A 14,829-nucleotide genomic window follows, 5' to 3' on the forward strand; every position below is an offset into this window, starting at 1 on the left:
ATTGATATTTTTTTGGTTGGTGAGAACAATCAAATAATTGGTTTCCTTTTAAAGGAATTATGTAATAAATGCAATCCACCGATGAATAACTGCACTGCTCTATTATAGCAATATATTTGTTTTATGTTTAAAAATGTATCTCAAAAAAAAGAAAAGCATCCATTTGGGTAAGTTATCCGGCAGCATTTTGTGGCACAGCTTTTTCAGACAGCAAGTCCTCCATGGATTTACATCACCAAAGCACCAAACCAGATACATAATAAAGGTCTCCTATTTAACAGGATGATAGATGTCATCAACAGAAAGCCTTGGTATTAGCAAGCTACAGCACATCTCAGATCTGCATTACTGCCTGGGCACCATTGCTGCTGTCAAGCACCTTTCACACAAACGCAACAGCACTGAGTCTGTGAAAAGCCAGCACTGCTAGAACTGCTCATGTTGCTTGGATTTTACTTGCAATAGTATCTCTGAACGTAGGCATAACAATCTTTCCCAAGTCTGACCTTCAGAAATCACACATTAGTATGCGAGCACGCCCTGCACACGCTGATGAAGACACTGAGACAGCGCTGCCAGACCTGTGACACACGATAGAGCTGTCACAGCTTCGTGTATCACCCACAGCAGCTGAGCCACGGTACCTCCCCAGCCACCTGCTCTGAGCTCCTGGAGCGCAAGGCAACCAAGCAAGGGGTGTCAGCAAAGACCTCTCTCACTTCAGCCAAGTCAAGTAACTTCTCACTTGTGCAAACACGAGCAGTTCCTTTGTCCTGCAAGCCCACAGGAACCGAGCAGGCCTCGGTGCGCTGATGCTGTGTATAACCCACCACACGCTGCCGACCTCAGGGATTGCTCCACAGGTCCTTAAGCAAATAAGGGCTGAATCACACAGTCAGTACCTCCTTCCCACAGCACCAGAACTGTCCTCTACAGACAGTGGACAGTCCTTTGAGAGGCTACACCAAGACTTAGTTGCCTTGTATCTACCTTAAGGTGACACTCTAGCTGTCTCCACATCTGTCACTAAGCTATCACAAATAGGACCTCTTAAATGTTAAGGCTCCATGGCAATACTTCAGCCTACCCAAAACACCCCAGAGCAAGCTCCTAAATGAATACAAATTAGGTGTTAGAAGGATGACAAAGTTAAATGATGAAGTTTCTAAAACCCCAGTAGATGATGTTTTTCTCAGCAAATCAGCAATCCTGGTAACGACCGCAGGAGGCTCAGCCCAGATGCACACAAGCAGGAAGCTGCTGATCTGGGACTGGCAGTGGGGAGTTGAAACAGAAGAGAAAAACCTGCCTACCTCAGTCAATCTGGCCTAAATGGAAGTAGTTTATTGCTCACTAATTGTAAGTCGGGAAGAGGGATCAACCAACCAGTCTTATCCCTGGTGCTGACAGAAGAGAGAGTACAAAGATTTAACTGTGATATTTGGTCTTTCTGGTGGTAAATCCAGCTTGGTGGGTTTATCAGAAACCACATGTCTCCTTGGACTTCTAGGAAAGGTCACTAATTAGTGGCCAAACTCTGTTAGGGTGCCTCTAAACAGTTTGGGAAGGACACTGTCAGAACCTGCGAGCCAACAGTTCCCATTTTGGTGTTGCACAGTGAAGGAAGCAGTAACAGAATTTGAGTTCAGAGACTGAACTAATTAATTTGTTGTTATTTTTGGAAGCCAGGAACAGAATTAGAAATGAATTCCTTATTAAATGAGAGTGCCCTTCCTATCTAGTAAGTCTTTGATTCAATGGGCAAGAACCTCTCAAAATAAACCCCCCAGCAAAACCCCAAAGCACTTCCTTTAACAGAACAGCAAATATTGAGGTAGTTGTACAACACACAGGAGCAACAGCAGAGGAGACATACTCCCCAAATGATTCCTTTAGCCATGGTTTATGCAGATCAGTGGGAAAGGGACAAGGAAGAAAAAGCAACCTGAGTTCATGTCCAAACTATATGTATGCCCTGACCTGAATCCTGGCTGGAAAGCAATACAACTGTGCAGAAACTGAGCTCCATTTTTTGGCATTTCTTTCAGGAAACGGCTCCAAGGCCATGGCTGCTTTCCTGCTCAAGTCTATAGAGCAGCTGAGACACCTTTTCTGTCTTTTTAAAAAATTCTCTTCTAAGCAGGCTTTTGACTGCTGGGATCTCACTTCCTTGGCTTTGGGAAGCTAAATCTAGACAGTTTTGTTGATAAGGAATGGCAGAAAGCAAGCAACATGACAGGAGGAGGAGGAGGACATTTCCTAAATGAGAGGTATGCTTGCATCAGGTACAAAGGACAAGAATGTATATTGATGACTTTTAAACTAGAATTATACTGACGTTATTTCACTCTTTTCATAACTGGAAATGAGGAGTAAGATTAATTTTGCAGCAGCAGATTTTCCCCATGACTTCAACAGAATTAGATTAAATTAATGTTTCAGTTGTGCTTAATCTAAATTTTTGTCTTCTAAGCTGTAGGCAAATGGTTTCTAATCACTATTTCTGTACCATCTGATGTTAAAGGTTCATCAATTTTGTTTCCCACCAATATGATTAAACTCTTATTCAGGCAAGAAAACATTGTTAGTAAGGAAATCAATTTCTTTTAAAACTCTCTCATGTACTTCCATTTAATAGATTCTTCAACCAAAACAGGAGAAAATCACTGGTCTTGGAGTTATTTTCTAGCTTTATGCTGAGCTGTGAGATTGTGATGTTTCTCCTCTCTAATTCTGCCTGTCCCAGACTAGCAACATATAGAACAATAAATTTGAATTTCCTCCTACACAACTCTTAAAAAATAAAGAGCTGTTAGAACCATAAACTGACAAATAGTGCAATTTTAGCTTATTTAATGAAGGACAGAATGAAGTTCTACATTAGAAAATGTAACTCCAATTAATACCCCGAATAAAACACCCTGTGCTATTATGAAAAAGTCATAAAACATCTGGGGTTAACAATAATCTGGCTGGAGAGTACAGTAAGTAACAGAAATAAAATGCCGTATTGCCGTTCATCATTTTCCACCTTTACGACGCTACTGCGCTCATGCATTAATTACAGATATTAGATAAGCAAATTTTATCCTGATGCCCTGGAAGGCTGGCACTCCAACAGCTGGAAGAGCAAAAAAAAACCATTAAATGGGTGAGATCCTTTCCCTGCCAGGTCTGCCAGCAGCATGATTTCACAACATCACACTGCCAGGCCTTTACCTTCAGCTGTACTTGTGGAACATTTCCCCCCAGAAGCACTTTATGCATTCCAACTCAATCGAATACGTGAAGGAGTTTTTTGGGTGAGGGAAGGGGAATTCAGGGGCTTCTGACACTGCTCTCAGACAAACCAGTAAATAACCTGCCAGCAGCACAGCAAGAGAGAACTCTGCCATTTGGAGTTAATTTGTTTGGTGTAAAGGTACAATAAACATCCTGGAGGACGAAATCAGTCTGTTATATTAATATTTACTTAATTTAGGGTAAATGCACATTTTAATGTGAGACTCAAACACCACAACAGGTACTGAGGCAGTACTATTGCACAAGCTCTGGTAGAGAAAGATCTTTTTGAAAAAAAAAAAAACCCAAACCAGTACAGGATTTCAACCCCAGCCATCAGCCCTGATGCAATGCCACAGCTTTTCACACCCTGAGAGATTTTGTGGCCTTTCCCCAAAAAGCCACATTCAGTTTGGAAAGCAGGGAGAAGGGATGTGCTCTCCCCTCTGCCTCCTTAACAGTCAGCCCTTGGGCACAGCTGGAATCTGATTTTAGGGAGCTTGCACCAGCAAGACAAGTTCTGAGTGGGAAGGAGAGTGGAGCACATCTCTCCATCCAGTTCATTCACAAGTGTCCCTTCTGCACCCCTGAAAGGGCAAGGACAAGGACTCTGTGTCACCCTGTGCTGCCCTGGGTGAGGACAGTCACCTCTGAGCCTTGCACAAACACTTGCAAGGAAAATGGTATTTATTCACAAAATGACAATCCACCCTGGCCTGCTTAGCAACAGTCTTCCTCCTCTGTGAACCATTAATAATATATTTTTAGCTACTTTCAACACCACCACATCTATATGATAACATATTTAATTCCTTAAGAAAAATAAACTCAGCCTCCAGCAAGGATAAGTTTGTAGCTCACCAGCAGACACAGGGTTTTGACAGCTGACTGGTCATAAACAACCAAAGGTTTGAACAAAAGATAAAATACTTGTGTGGGCCACCATTTCTGCCAAGAATTTCAATGAAAAGTGAGGAACAGCAAAGAGAGAGGATAAAATACTGTAGCCTTGAAGCAAAAGAAGTCTGCAGACAACAGTGGCCTGAAAGCAAGGAGGAACTATCAGGATATGTCACTAGGCATAATTAACAGCTAGGCAAGAAACAGCCAGATTTCAGAGGAAATCCTTCTTCTGTAGAGGTTTAAAGGTGACAATAAAGCTTAAACTGTCACAAGCATTTGATTAGTATGTTACAGATGGAATTTAAAACTGGCAGGTTAATAATGAAGAACTCCCCAGGGTACCCGACTCTCATTAATGCTTCTCCTCCTCTACCTGGACCAGTCAACCTAAATTCGTAGTTTCCCACCACCTGACAAAATACATCTGCTGATAAACAAACAGCTTTTCCCAGAAACAAATTAAATATTTATGCCATTCTATTACGATGTAAGCACTTCCACATTACTTTCTAGCTGTAGATCAGAACCTTCATTGCAAAACTTAATCGTGCACTGTTCCCTGAAAAGTGCTTAAAAAGTGTGTTTTAGGAAGTGTTCACAGAAGGTAAGAAACCATACTCAAAGTCACATAAAACTTATCATCATTGTTCCAGCCATTTTAATACTGAAAAACAACTGTGCAGAAGTGGAAGAGCCTTTGCTAACACTGCATTTGCCCCTTCAGTTCCTAATTAACTGATAATACTCCGGGTGCCTGTAATGCACAATTCAAATACCTTGCTTACCAAAGTGTTTAGCATTCTGCAAAGAAGTCTTTATACCAATTAAATCCCTTGTTATTATTAAAATGTTTCCATACTGTTGTAATAACACAGGATAACACAGTCAATGCTACTCTAATCGTGCGGCTATTCTTTGAATAATTGTGGGATTTATGAGTAATCATTGCTAAGGATACGCTACTATTCAGTACAGAGTACACAAAACCCAATAATACCTTTCAAATAAATTTAATTTATGTTGCAGTATCTTTTAAGTGTGGCATGTACACTAAAAACTCTTCCCGAGCCACCAAGAAGCAGTATTTTATAGTGCAGTAATTTACTCTAGCAATTCCACAGTCATTTACAAGCACAGTAATTTTAAAGTGTAAGCAGACAACAAAAATCTATTTTTCTTCTCAAGATCTGAACATATTGCTAAATACCAGGTTCTATCCAAGAGAAGATTATGACTATTTTTCATTTTCTCTAGAAAAGGCAAATTAAGAGAGATTATTTGCTCACAGGAAACTTTCACGGCATACTCAGGAATGAGTCCAGATTCCCTGTCAAATAAACCACGAAGTCAAGAACCTGCATTATCTCCACAGAAATATTTAACAGCAGTGGCTTATAGTTTAGTCCAGCTCTAATCTTTTCTGCTGAAACCATGTACAGTAGGAGAAATACTTCATTCATCTTCAAAGTAACTATATCCATTACTTATGCAGTAACACATAAACCCTTCTTATTACTTTAGGAATTTATCTTACCTGAACAAAAATCTAGGGAGCTGCAGAGCAAGGAGCTCCTACTATCAGAAAGATTTAACTCTAACATTTAGAAACTGGCAGGAACTCTAATGAACTCAGTAAGATTTTCAACAAGTAACTCAACATGATAATATACTAAGTTCAACTAAAGAACAAAATTAAAAACCAGCAACTACTAAAAAACTTCAATGTAGAATAGGAACAGAAACATTTTAGAGAATTATTTCATTATTAACTTACATATATGGAGACATTTTAAATTATTTTCACACACAGGACTAGTCAAATCCGCAGAAATCAGTGTAGCAAGGGAGAAATACAGAAAGATTAGATCATTTCTTCCAGACTGAGTTAGCCTCAAAATTCCTTCACCTGTAGCTAATAGAACGCCCCACCTACACAAATCCTTCCAGCATGTTACTTTTCACTCCTGGGAACAGCTGAGACAAGTGTCAAGGAGATCTCCACGTGTTCAGCCTCCTCCCCAGGGAGCACACAAGGAGTACTGGCAAAGCTTCCAACGTGGGACACGAGCTGTGCTTCACCAGGGCAGGCAGAATTGTCATTATGGGATATGCAAGGGACAAACCAAGGACCACGTACTGGAATCAGTACCTTGAAGAGACACACACACACACACCCCCCTTTCAGACATCTCTGGAGCATTAACTCAATTACACCAGCAAGAGCTACACTTGCATTCCCATCATCTTGGGAAGTTCCAGGTTCCCTGCATTACTTTAAGAACACCACATCCATAACTGCTTGGAAAAGAATATATTTTTAAATTGCATATCTGTGATGTTCATTTATGATAGAAAAGGAAAGCATGAGGATTCTGCTCAGCACCAAAATGATTCTGCTCAGCACCAAAATATATAATCTGGCCAAAAAAAAAAAATAAAATGGACACAGACAACTATATTAGAAAAAGATTATTTGTAAAAATTCTCCAAGATATCAATATTTATACATTACATATAAAATATAATAAATACAAACAGAGAAAGGAAGTGAAAAATCACAACAAGCTGCTACAGATAAACAAATCTGTTTATTTTTTCCTTCAGAAGACATTGGTTACTCAAGCGAAACACTCTATTAGCAAATCACGCCAAAAAGAGAAGCCCAAATATTCCAGAGATTAATAATAGCTAAACTGTTGCTTCTGGTCTCCTGCACAGCGAATGCTTTTCTAAAGCAACAACAATATTACTATGCCAACCATCACTACACAGCATTGGACTTTACCTCATCCTTTTTTAAAAAGCAAATTACCCACACACTAAAATAGAGATATTTACTGATTTTATTAAGTCTCAATGAGATGGACAAAGCTCACCCAAGAGGCATTAGAATCACCAAGTGAAGCCAGGCAATTCCACATTAACAACAGCATTCGGCAGCATCATAAAGGAATTTATTACAGGAAAAAAAAAAGGAATCTTGGCACACAGATACAGCTCTAGACAATTAAAATAGTGAGATAAGAACAGATGTGAAAAGCTCTTCAGAAAGATAGCTGTTCTCAACAAGCCTTTAATGGAAAATCAAATTCTTATTTAGTGCACCCAGAACACATCACTAAATACATTGTACATGAATTGACACTGTGCCTCAGGGGCAGCAGGTTACTGCTAAATAACAACAGGATTTCCACCCAGGGCAAGGGCCTCAAATTACACATTAAGTATCAGGTCACAGATCTGACTTCATTGAAACTGGGGCCTCAGCATGGGGAAAAAAAGAAAATCCTCATTTTCCTAGAATGTTGAAAATGTCTGAATGCTGAAGATTTGTTTTCTGACTTTGATCAGAAGCTTTCCTAAAATTTTCTCACCTATATATGCGCCATGGACTCTACAAGCAATTTGTAGTACTCCACCATTTTTCTGCAGCATTCTTACAAAATTACAGCATACTAAACACTTATTTTTTCCCAAACATGTAAAATTGGGGAAAAAATGTGTTTACATAAATTATACAACCACTTTGCATACATGGGAAGAATTTGTTGGAGCAAAGCAAGTATCTGCAAACATCAGATTCCAACCCATTTCTTTACATCCAGGTATCCAGGGAATTATGCAAGGTTTTCTTTCTTTTCTGTTGTTTTATTACATAGATTCTTTAATATGTGAGGCAAGCAAGCACGATTTCATTAAACTACTGAAGAGAAAGGCAGAGGCACCAAATTGGTACCATTAGAAGGCTCAGATTAGTAATTTATGACAGCCAATCCAACCTTTTAGTGGCAAAGTAAGTACAGAAGATTGTATGTCTGAACTTTTTCCTGATGCTTCATTAATCTACTTGCTCACATATATCTAAATCATGCTGTCAGCATGTGCCACATCCCCAGGCAGATGAATATGGGAGCAGCCCTACCTTTGCATCCACAGAAAAAAATTCCACAGTGTTTGAAAGTGATCACTTGCAATGAAAAAATTCCTCATTAGCCATTTTTACGGAGCAGACACCACTTGGCATCATCGCCAGCACCTCTGCCTGTCCACACCTTTGGCTTCTCATCCTCGAGTTAAAAGATAAACAACCTTTCTCCACCTTCCAAGCTGTCACTCTGAAAGCTGCCCATGGGCAAAATCACAACTACTGCGGGAAGTCATTAAATAAATTAAGTGCATGCCTCAACCCATCATTTGAATCAATGTATATAAAATATGGGCAGCAAATAATACAATAAACTGTATTAGCACCTTCATCTTAGCTTACATTTACTTGTCTGTATTTAAATTACTTTTTTTGCAGCAGCAGCAGCAGCACCTGGCAGTAATCATTAATATTATATTTAATTTGTATATGCATTACAGCATCATCCAGAGACATAAGGTGCAGGACCAATATGCCAAACAAAACATCTTGAAAATTTTCAACCTACTTTAACCACACTGATTTTTTGGATGCTGTGTAGATGTCTATTAGGAACCTATATGGAATTCATTTTAACCAACAGCTTCACACAAGAGGAACTTATTAGATGAAAGCAAAATATACAAAGAGTAACACAGAGTCTGAGAACACAGAAAATTCTCCCTTAGGTTTTGCTTTTATCACTGTAGTTGGTAACAATTAAACCTCAGAAGCTGCATGCCTAAACAACATCATGCAATTAATTTTGATTACAGAGTTTGTTTTGTCGTGTGTAACTTGCCAATTAATAGGCAAACCCAAAACCCATACATCTCCTTGGTAACAAACCGAGCCCAGCTCAAGATCTGAAAAACTCTTCATCCCTTCCTGTCCCTTGGCCAGGGATGGCAGCTGAAGGGGCCCTGGGTGCCACCACCCAAGAGTTTCCTCTGGAGACAGGTGACTGTCTCCGTGCCAGTGAATGGACAGCCAGGCCTTCCCACATGGAATTATCAGACGCTTCCCACAGTCAGACCCACAAACCCGCACCAAAGGATTTTGTCGTGGTTCCACTGCCCTAACTCCAGTGTGGTTTGGCACATTCCACACCCCAGCCACTCCAAGGCTTGTCCAAAGGAGAGTTCCCACTCTCTGGCTTTTCCCCATGGATGTCTGGTGTTGGCTGTTTGTGCTCGTGCAGTGAGTGATAGCTGATGAAAATCTCCCTAACTGCACGATGTGAAACTGGATGGAAGGAACCTGTTATTGATGGCACAATACATTATAATGGGATTTTATATAGATCTTATGGATTTTTTTTCCCCCTTCACCTACGAGCATTATTTCAGAGAGAGGTTTAAGCAAGAGTCAACCTGACTTCTGTTTTAATCTCTCGACTATGACAATATAATTAAGCTGTGAACAGTATATCAAAGTGCCATACACAAAGATGAATTGACAGGAGTAATTTTTACTGCTCAGAAGCCTTTGGTTTCATATATCATAATATCCTGTAAAGCAAGCCCATGACATCTGCTTGACTGTAAAAGCAATAGCTCGGTACAAACCCCAATTCATCCTTCAAACAGGCATTTCTGCTCCCTGCTTATTACCACCAATACCTGCCTTGCTGCAGCTGGAACCTGCATCATTCATTATTTCATTTCTTTATTAACTGCTTACCACAAACAGAGGTGAGAATGTGCTGAATTCCTGTACAGCAGTGTTTCATAGATGCTCAACAGATGTTTTGCTTTTTTTGCAGGAGCTGAAGAACAGAATTTGGCATATTGGCAGACTTGCCAGGACTGGGTTAATGGCTGGATTCAATGATCATAGAGGTCATTATTTAAATGACTCTATATCTGGCTGGGATCAAGACAGGTCTCCTCTTTTTTTTTTTTTTTTTTTTTAGTAAACAAAAAGGAAGAGAAGATTTGTATTCAAGCTCTCACTGCTTCTCATTTCACTTGTTGTTGAGCTGGAGAGGATCTTAGTTTTGTACCTACCAGAATGAGAACCTAATTTACAGCTAAGATCCTAAGGCACTGCTGTAATGCAATTATTATTATTATTATCATCACCATCACTATCAGTCCAATCAATCTGACTGTGTGCTTCTAATGAGTTCGTGTCTTAGGGCAGTTAATGTTCAGGCTATTTTTTTGTGGGTTTTTGTCGTTAAATAACCATTCTTTGCAGCAAATAAATTGAAAGCTTGATCAAAAAAAAATTAGTATTTAGAGAGCAACTATGAAAAATCTGATTATAGCAAAACATTATCAAGAAGAGCAGATTAACCCCGCTCGTTTGGGAGGGTGAATTGTATTTTCTGGGTTAAGAGATATGACTTGGCCAAGAGGCAATTTCCTTATATCTTTGCTTCTTCTGTAGAAGAATAAAATAATTTCCTTGAAATAAATAGATTAGACAGGAAAGATTAAATACCCTCCCACAGAGACCATGTGTAGAAGGAATGCTTGCTATTTAAATGGCTGTTTTGGCAAAACAGAAATTTGGAAAATTTGTTTTCTGCACATTCCTGCGTGATTCATCCCAGTAAATCGCCCCACCTTCCTCTGAGAACACCAGGGACAATCCTTTCTTGGCCATCAGATGCCAGAGAACTTCCAGCTTGAAAAAGAACCCAAACTTAATTTGTTCTTGTCTGATAAAAGAGTCTGCTATGGAAGTCCCAGTTGTGAATAATCACCATTCAACCACATTAATCAGTCCTTTGTGTATGGATTTACAGGGATAGACGCATTGTCAGCTGTGTGTTTGCAAGCTTTGCTTTGAAGCCACCATTTCCAAGGCAAGAATATATAAAGAAAAGTGAAGGTGAAAACTTTTTCATTATCTTAGAAGACAGCCTATTACCTATATCACTTTCTCAGATACCCATCCATCCACACCTAATGAGTCCTATGATTTAGTCAGAACACATCCATAAAGATGATTCATGGCTGCTATGTAGCCACTTGATGTTTAATAGCAAAGCTGATGTCTTAAATCACAGCTGTTTCCCTATGATAGCCAAGGGGCAAGGCAATACTTTGGAAAACACAGGAAAGAATTTATTACAGCAACTCTACAAAAGCAACATTTACAAGAAAAATGTAAAGCAAAACATCAGGGTCCAAAGTATTACAACCAAAGCACTAAATAGCATCAGATGCCGTATAGTAATCTGCATATGTTAATATTGCCAAAAATTTACCATATCTAGGCTAAAAACTTCTGTATTTAATTTTGATTTTATCTGTAATTTACTGTTGTTCCGCTAGCATAGTGACCTGTATAGCCTTAATAACATGAGGCAAGTAAAGTGTCGTTCTTTCCTGTGTTAGTAAGCATTTCACCACAACTGAGAAGAGTAAATTTCAACAAAACTAAGTCTGATTAAGTTAAATTAAAGTCTGATTAAAGTTAAAGAGATTTGCTGATGTTTAATTATATTGATTAAGGAACCGATAACACAGTATGTTAAGAGTGCCAGTACTGAGCCAGAAAGAAACACCAAATGACTCAGTGTCTGTAGGAAAACTACTTACATCCCTCAATTTCACCTGGTAACTAAGTTCTGCTGGATCACAGAGCAAAAAGGGTTTTACAGGGCTGAATCCTCTCTACATACACCCCACTCAGAGGCAATTTGACCCGGAAACACTTAATTTATGTAGGCTGCAGACTCTGGAGCGTTGAAGATTATTGTAGCTTTACAGCCATGAAGGAAGGAACACATGAGCAAATTTGGCATCACACAAAAGACGACAATTAGGCACAAGATACCCATCAGCTCTTGGAAATCTCTTAGCAGATTCATAGATAAAGAGACATTGCAGCATCGAGCTCTGTTGAGAAATGGGTGCATTTTTAACTAGAACCAATAATCCCTGACATTTCACTTGCTTTCAGCAGGGCTCCAGTAGCCTTACTCATCGCTATTAAAAACACCTAAATGAATCCAGCAGGATTTCTGAGAAAGCGGTGAATGGGCTGTGATTTTGCTAAGCACTGTCTGGTTCCTGCCTCCATTCTTCTGGCCAGTAATTTTAACAATAGAAATACTCAACTCTTAAGTTCCCATTAACAACCAAATGGTATTTTTAACAAGGAATAAAATGACTGCCAAAAACCGGGGGGAAAAAAACGGAGACAAGAACACGATGTGCATACACCCAAGCAAAGTGGAATAATTGCACAGATTAAGTAGGTCAACTACAGGTATAGATTTCTTTTAAGATGATCCAAAAAGGCATGAGAAATTGCATGTGAAGGCATGCTCCGAGAGAATTCCCTTCCCAGATGCAAACAGGCTTGTCTTACTCAAATCAAGGGAGGCAAAACTGAAACCACCTACCCTAAGGAGCTTCCACTGGATACCAGGTCCTATTTCTCAACTTGCTCACTGGAAAGGTGCTGTGGAATAACCGGAGTGACGGCCCAGCACATCGCACAACTACTTCTTCATGATCTTTTTGTCAGGTGATTTGTAACCAGGAGCCTGGATTGGATAGGAAATTACCTCCTCTACAACTGCTGCCTGGTGTTTTGCATTGTAAGGAGCTGCTGTTCAAAATACAGGAATACAGCAACTGGTGCTTTCCTCGCAGGGAGCTCTGAAGTTTTCCGTGACTATTTAGATTCGCAATGTGATTTTCAATACAAAGCTAAGCCTGTGTATCCAAAACAAAAAGGTGAAAGAAGGTCAAGAACTGCCCTGTTAAAAACAAGCCTTCCATTTCAGGAGGAAAGAGGGGTTACTTTCAAAAGGAAAAAAATCTCTCAGCAAGAAAATGCTGGTGACTCTTGGCAATCTGTGGATCAGTTGGGTTAGTGGGTTTTGGTAGAGGACATAAGAAAAGACATGAACACATGCAGATTTCCTCCAGCTGCTAAAAGTACATGGAGATTTTTAATTCATAGATGTTTTCAGCTATCAGGAATCTTCTAACCCTGTGAAACAGTCATTATTTTCGTCCTAATTTTAAAGTTATTTTAAAAGAAAGAAGGTGGCATGGGAATCAACAAGGCTCAAACAGGCCATGAGAAGAACCTCTCATTTCTGGAAGTGCTGAAACACTAGATTTATAATGAGAAACTGATGCCAACCCTAAATAAGTCTGAGGTTTTACCCTTAACTACACATATGGCCCAAAAAGGAGGTGCTTCAGCACACAAGTTCAATAAAGTCCCTGGAAATCTGCATTTCCCAGGCACAGGAGCACTCACAGACCCCCTGATCAATGCCAGAACCCTGGGGAGGGATCAGTACCAGTGGGATTTTTTTTTTAAAGCCAGCATTAATCTGCCCTGTGAACTCCAGAGTGGGAAAACATAGACACCTGAAGACACCTGGCTCAGGAAAGGAATGAAAAATTCAGAGCTGGGGAAAACCTCTTGCCTCTACACTCCACTCCATCACACACAACTCCTCTCTGAAGCAAAGCAACAGAGTCAGAGGCAGCAGAAGGAACACTCCCTCCTCCCTACCTGAGAGAAGCAGCAAGGAGACATCGCTGTCCGCAGGATTTCTTGTTTGGAACTCCTGCATGGCAACACTCACACACAAACTGCTGCCACCACACTGGGGTAGGAGTCTCCTGACGCACGAAATCCTGCTTGTGTTGGCAATGCTGGCTCAGAGCCTCCAGGTGAAGGAAGAACACGATCGTACAGATAGGAATAGGTATTAAATAAAAAGGCACAACCCATGGCTGGTACATTCCCTACTCCCATTTCCACCCAAATACCAGAATCTATGGATATTCAGGAACTGTAAACATAAGCTTTAGAAATCATTACATACATTCTTCTCCAGGGTGAATGGCAGCATTATTAGTGCAGGAGGAAAAAGACTGAAACAAAACAAAGCAAACTACTGAAGAACAACCTGTCATGGTAAATTAATGGAGTTTTGGGACGATCCAGGAAAGTTCCTGAAGTTTCTTCCTCCTCTTCATAATGTCATGCTTCTAATTTACTTCATTTGTATTAATAAACACTGGATTACACAACTATTAATCTAGTTGAGAACTGAACTAAAGCTCACTAAATCTGTCTCTAATTATCATGATTAATGATGCAAAATGATCAGCTTCTCAAATTAACGACCTAAAGCAACTGGTATAGGATAAAGGATTTTTTTCTTAGAAAACAGGTTCTTCAGTCTTGCTAGTTAATGAAATCTTGAGCAGTCCATTCAGTAGTACTACGTTCTAATTCACCATGACTATTTATGTAGATTTGCATTGATTTTGCTGCCATTATGTACTTATTTAAGATTAATTATTTTAAATTGCAGTAAAACTCTGTCTCATACTTTCGTTAAAACAGAGAAATAGATCTAGAGCTGACTGCCTTGGCCTTATTATTTTTATCTCGGTATCCAGAGGTTGTACTACATTTCTTTTTTTTTATTACTACTCTTACTATTCACCAATACTAATTTTCAAAGGACAAGTTCTCTGTTTAATACCTAAGATTTGCAAAACAGTGTCCAACACTTCAAATTAATGAACAAATTTTAAAAGATAATACTGTAGGAATTACTGTTATTACTGCATTCCTCCATTACTTATGCGATTACTACTCCAAAGTCTGTTATTTTACGGTGATTTTTAAAGAATGTTAAAGCAATCTGATAATGCAACCTAAGTTAATTATATCATTTACACAAGGGAGAGACTGTAAGGAGAGTCTTATCAAACCCAAAAGTATCAAGTATTTTCAGTTCT

At 39.4% G+C, this 14,829-nt stretch overlaps 1 protein-coding gene across 7 annotated transcripts in view; it reads right to left on the bottom strand.

Annotated features, from left to right (window-relative positions):
- NAALADL2 (N-acetylated alpha-linked acidic dipeptidase like 2) overlaps window positions 1-14,829 on the bottom strand; it is a 421,863-nt gene that overhangs the window by 266,565 nt on the left and 140,469 nt on the right. Inside the window, exon 1 of one of the 7 annotated variants that reach the window (XM_048314545.1) lies at window positions 13,586-13,761. The exons of 4 other annotated variants lie outside the window; for them this stretch is intronic. In XM_048314545.1, coding sequence (XP_048170502.1) covers window positions 13,586-13,646 — 61 coding nt within the window. In that variant the 5' untranslated portion in view covers window positions 13,647-13,761. Of the gene's footprint in view, window positions 1-12,452; window positions 12,711-13,585; window positions 13,769-14,829 lie in introns of those variants that run through there. 2 more of the 7 variants (XM_048314551.1, XM_048314552.1) reach the window with 2 other exon arrangements.

Source organism: Corvus hawaiiensis, chromosome 10 (assembly GCF_020740725.1).
Source record: "Corvus hawaiiensis isolate bCorHaw1 chromosome 10, bCorHaw1.pri.cur, whole genome shotgun sequence".
Classification (NCBI taxonomy): Eukaryota; Metazoa; Chordata; class Aves; order Passeriformes; family Corvidae; genus Corvus; species Corvus hawaiiensis.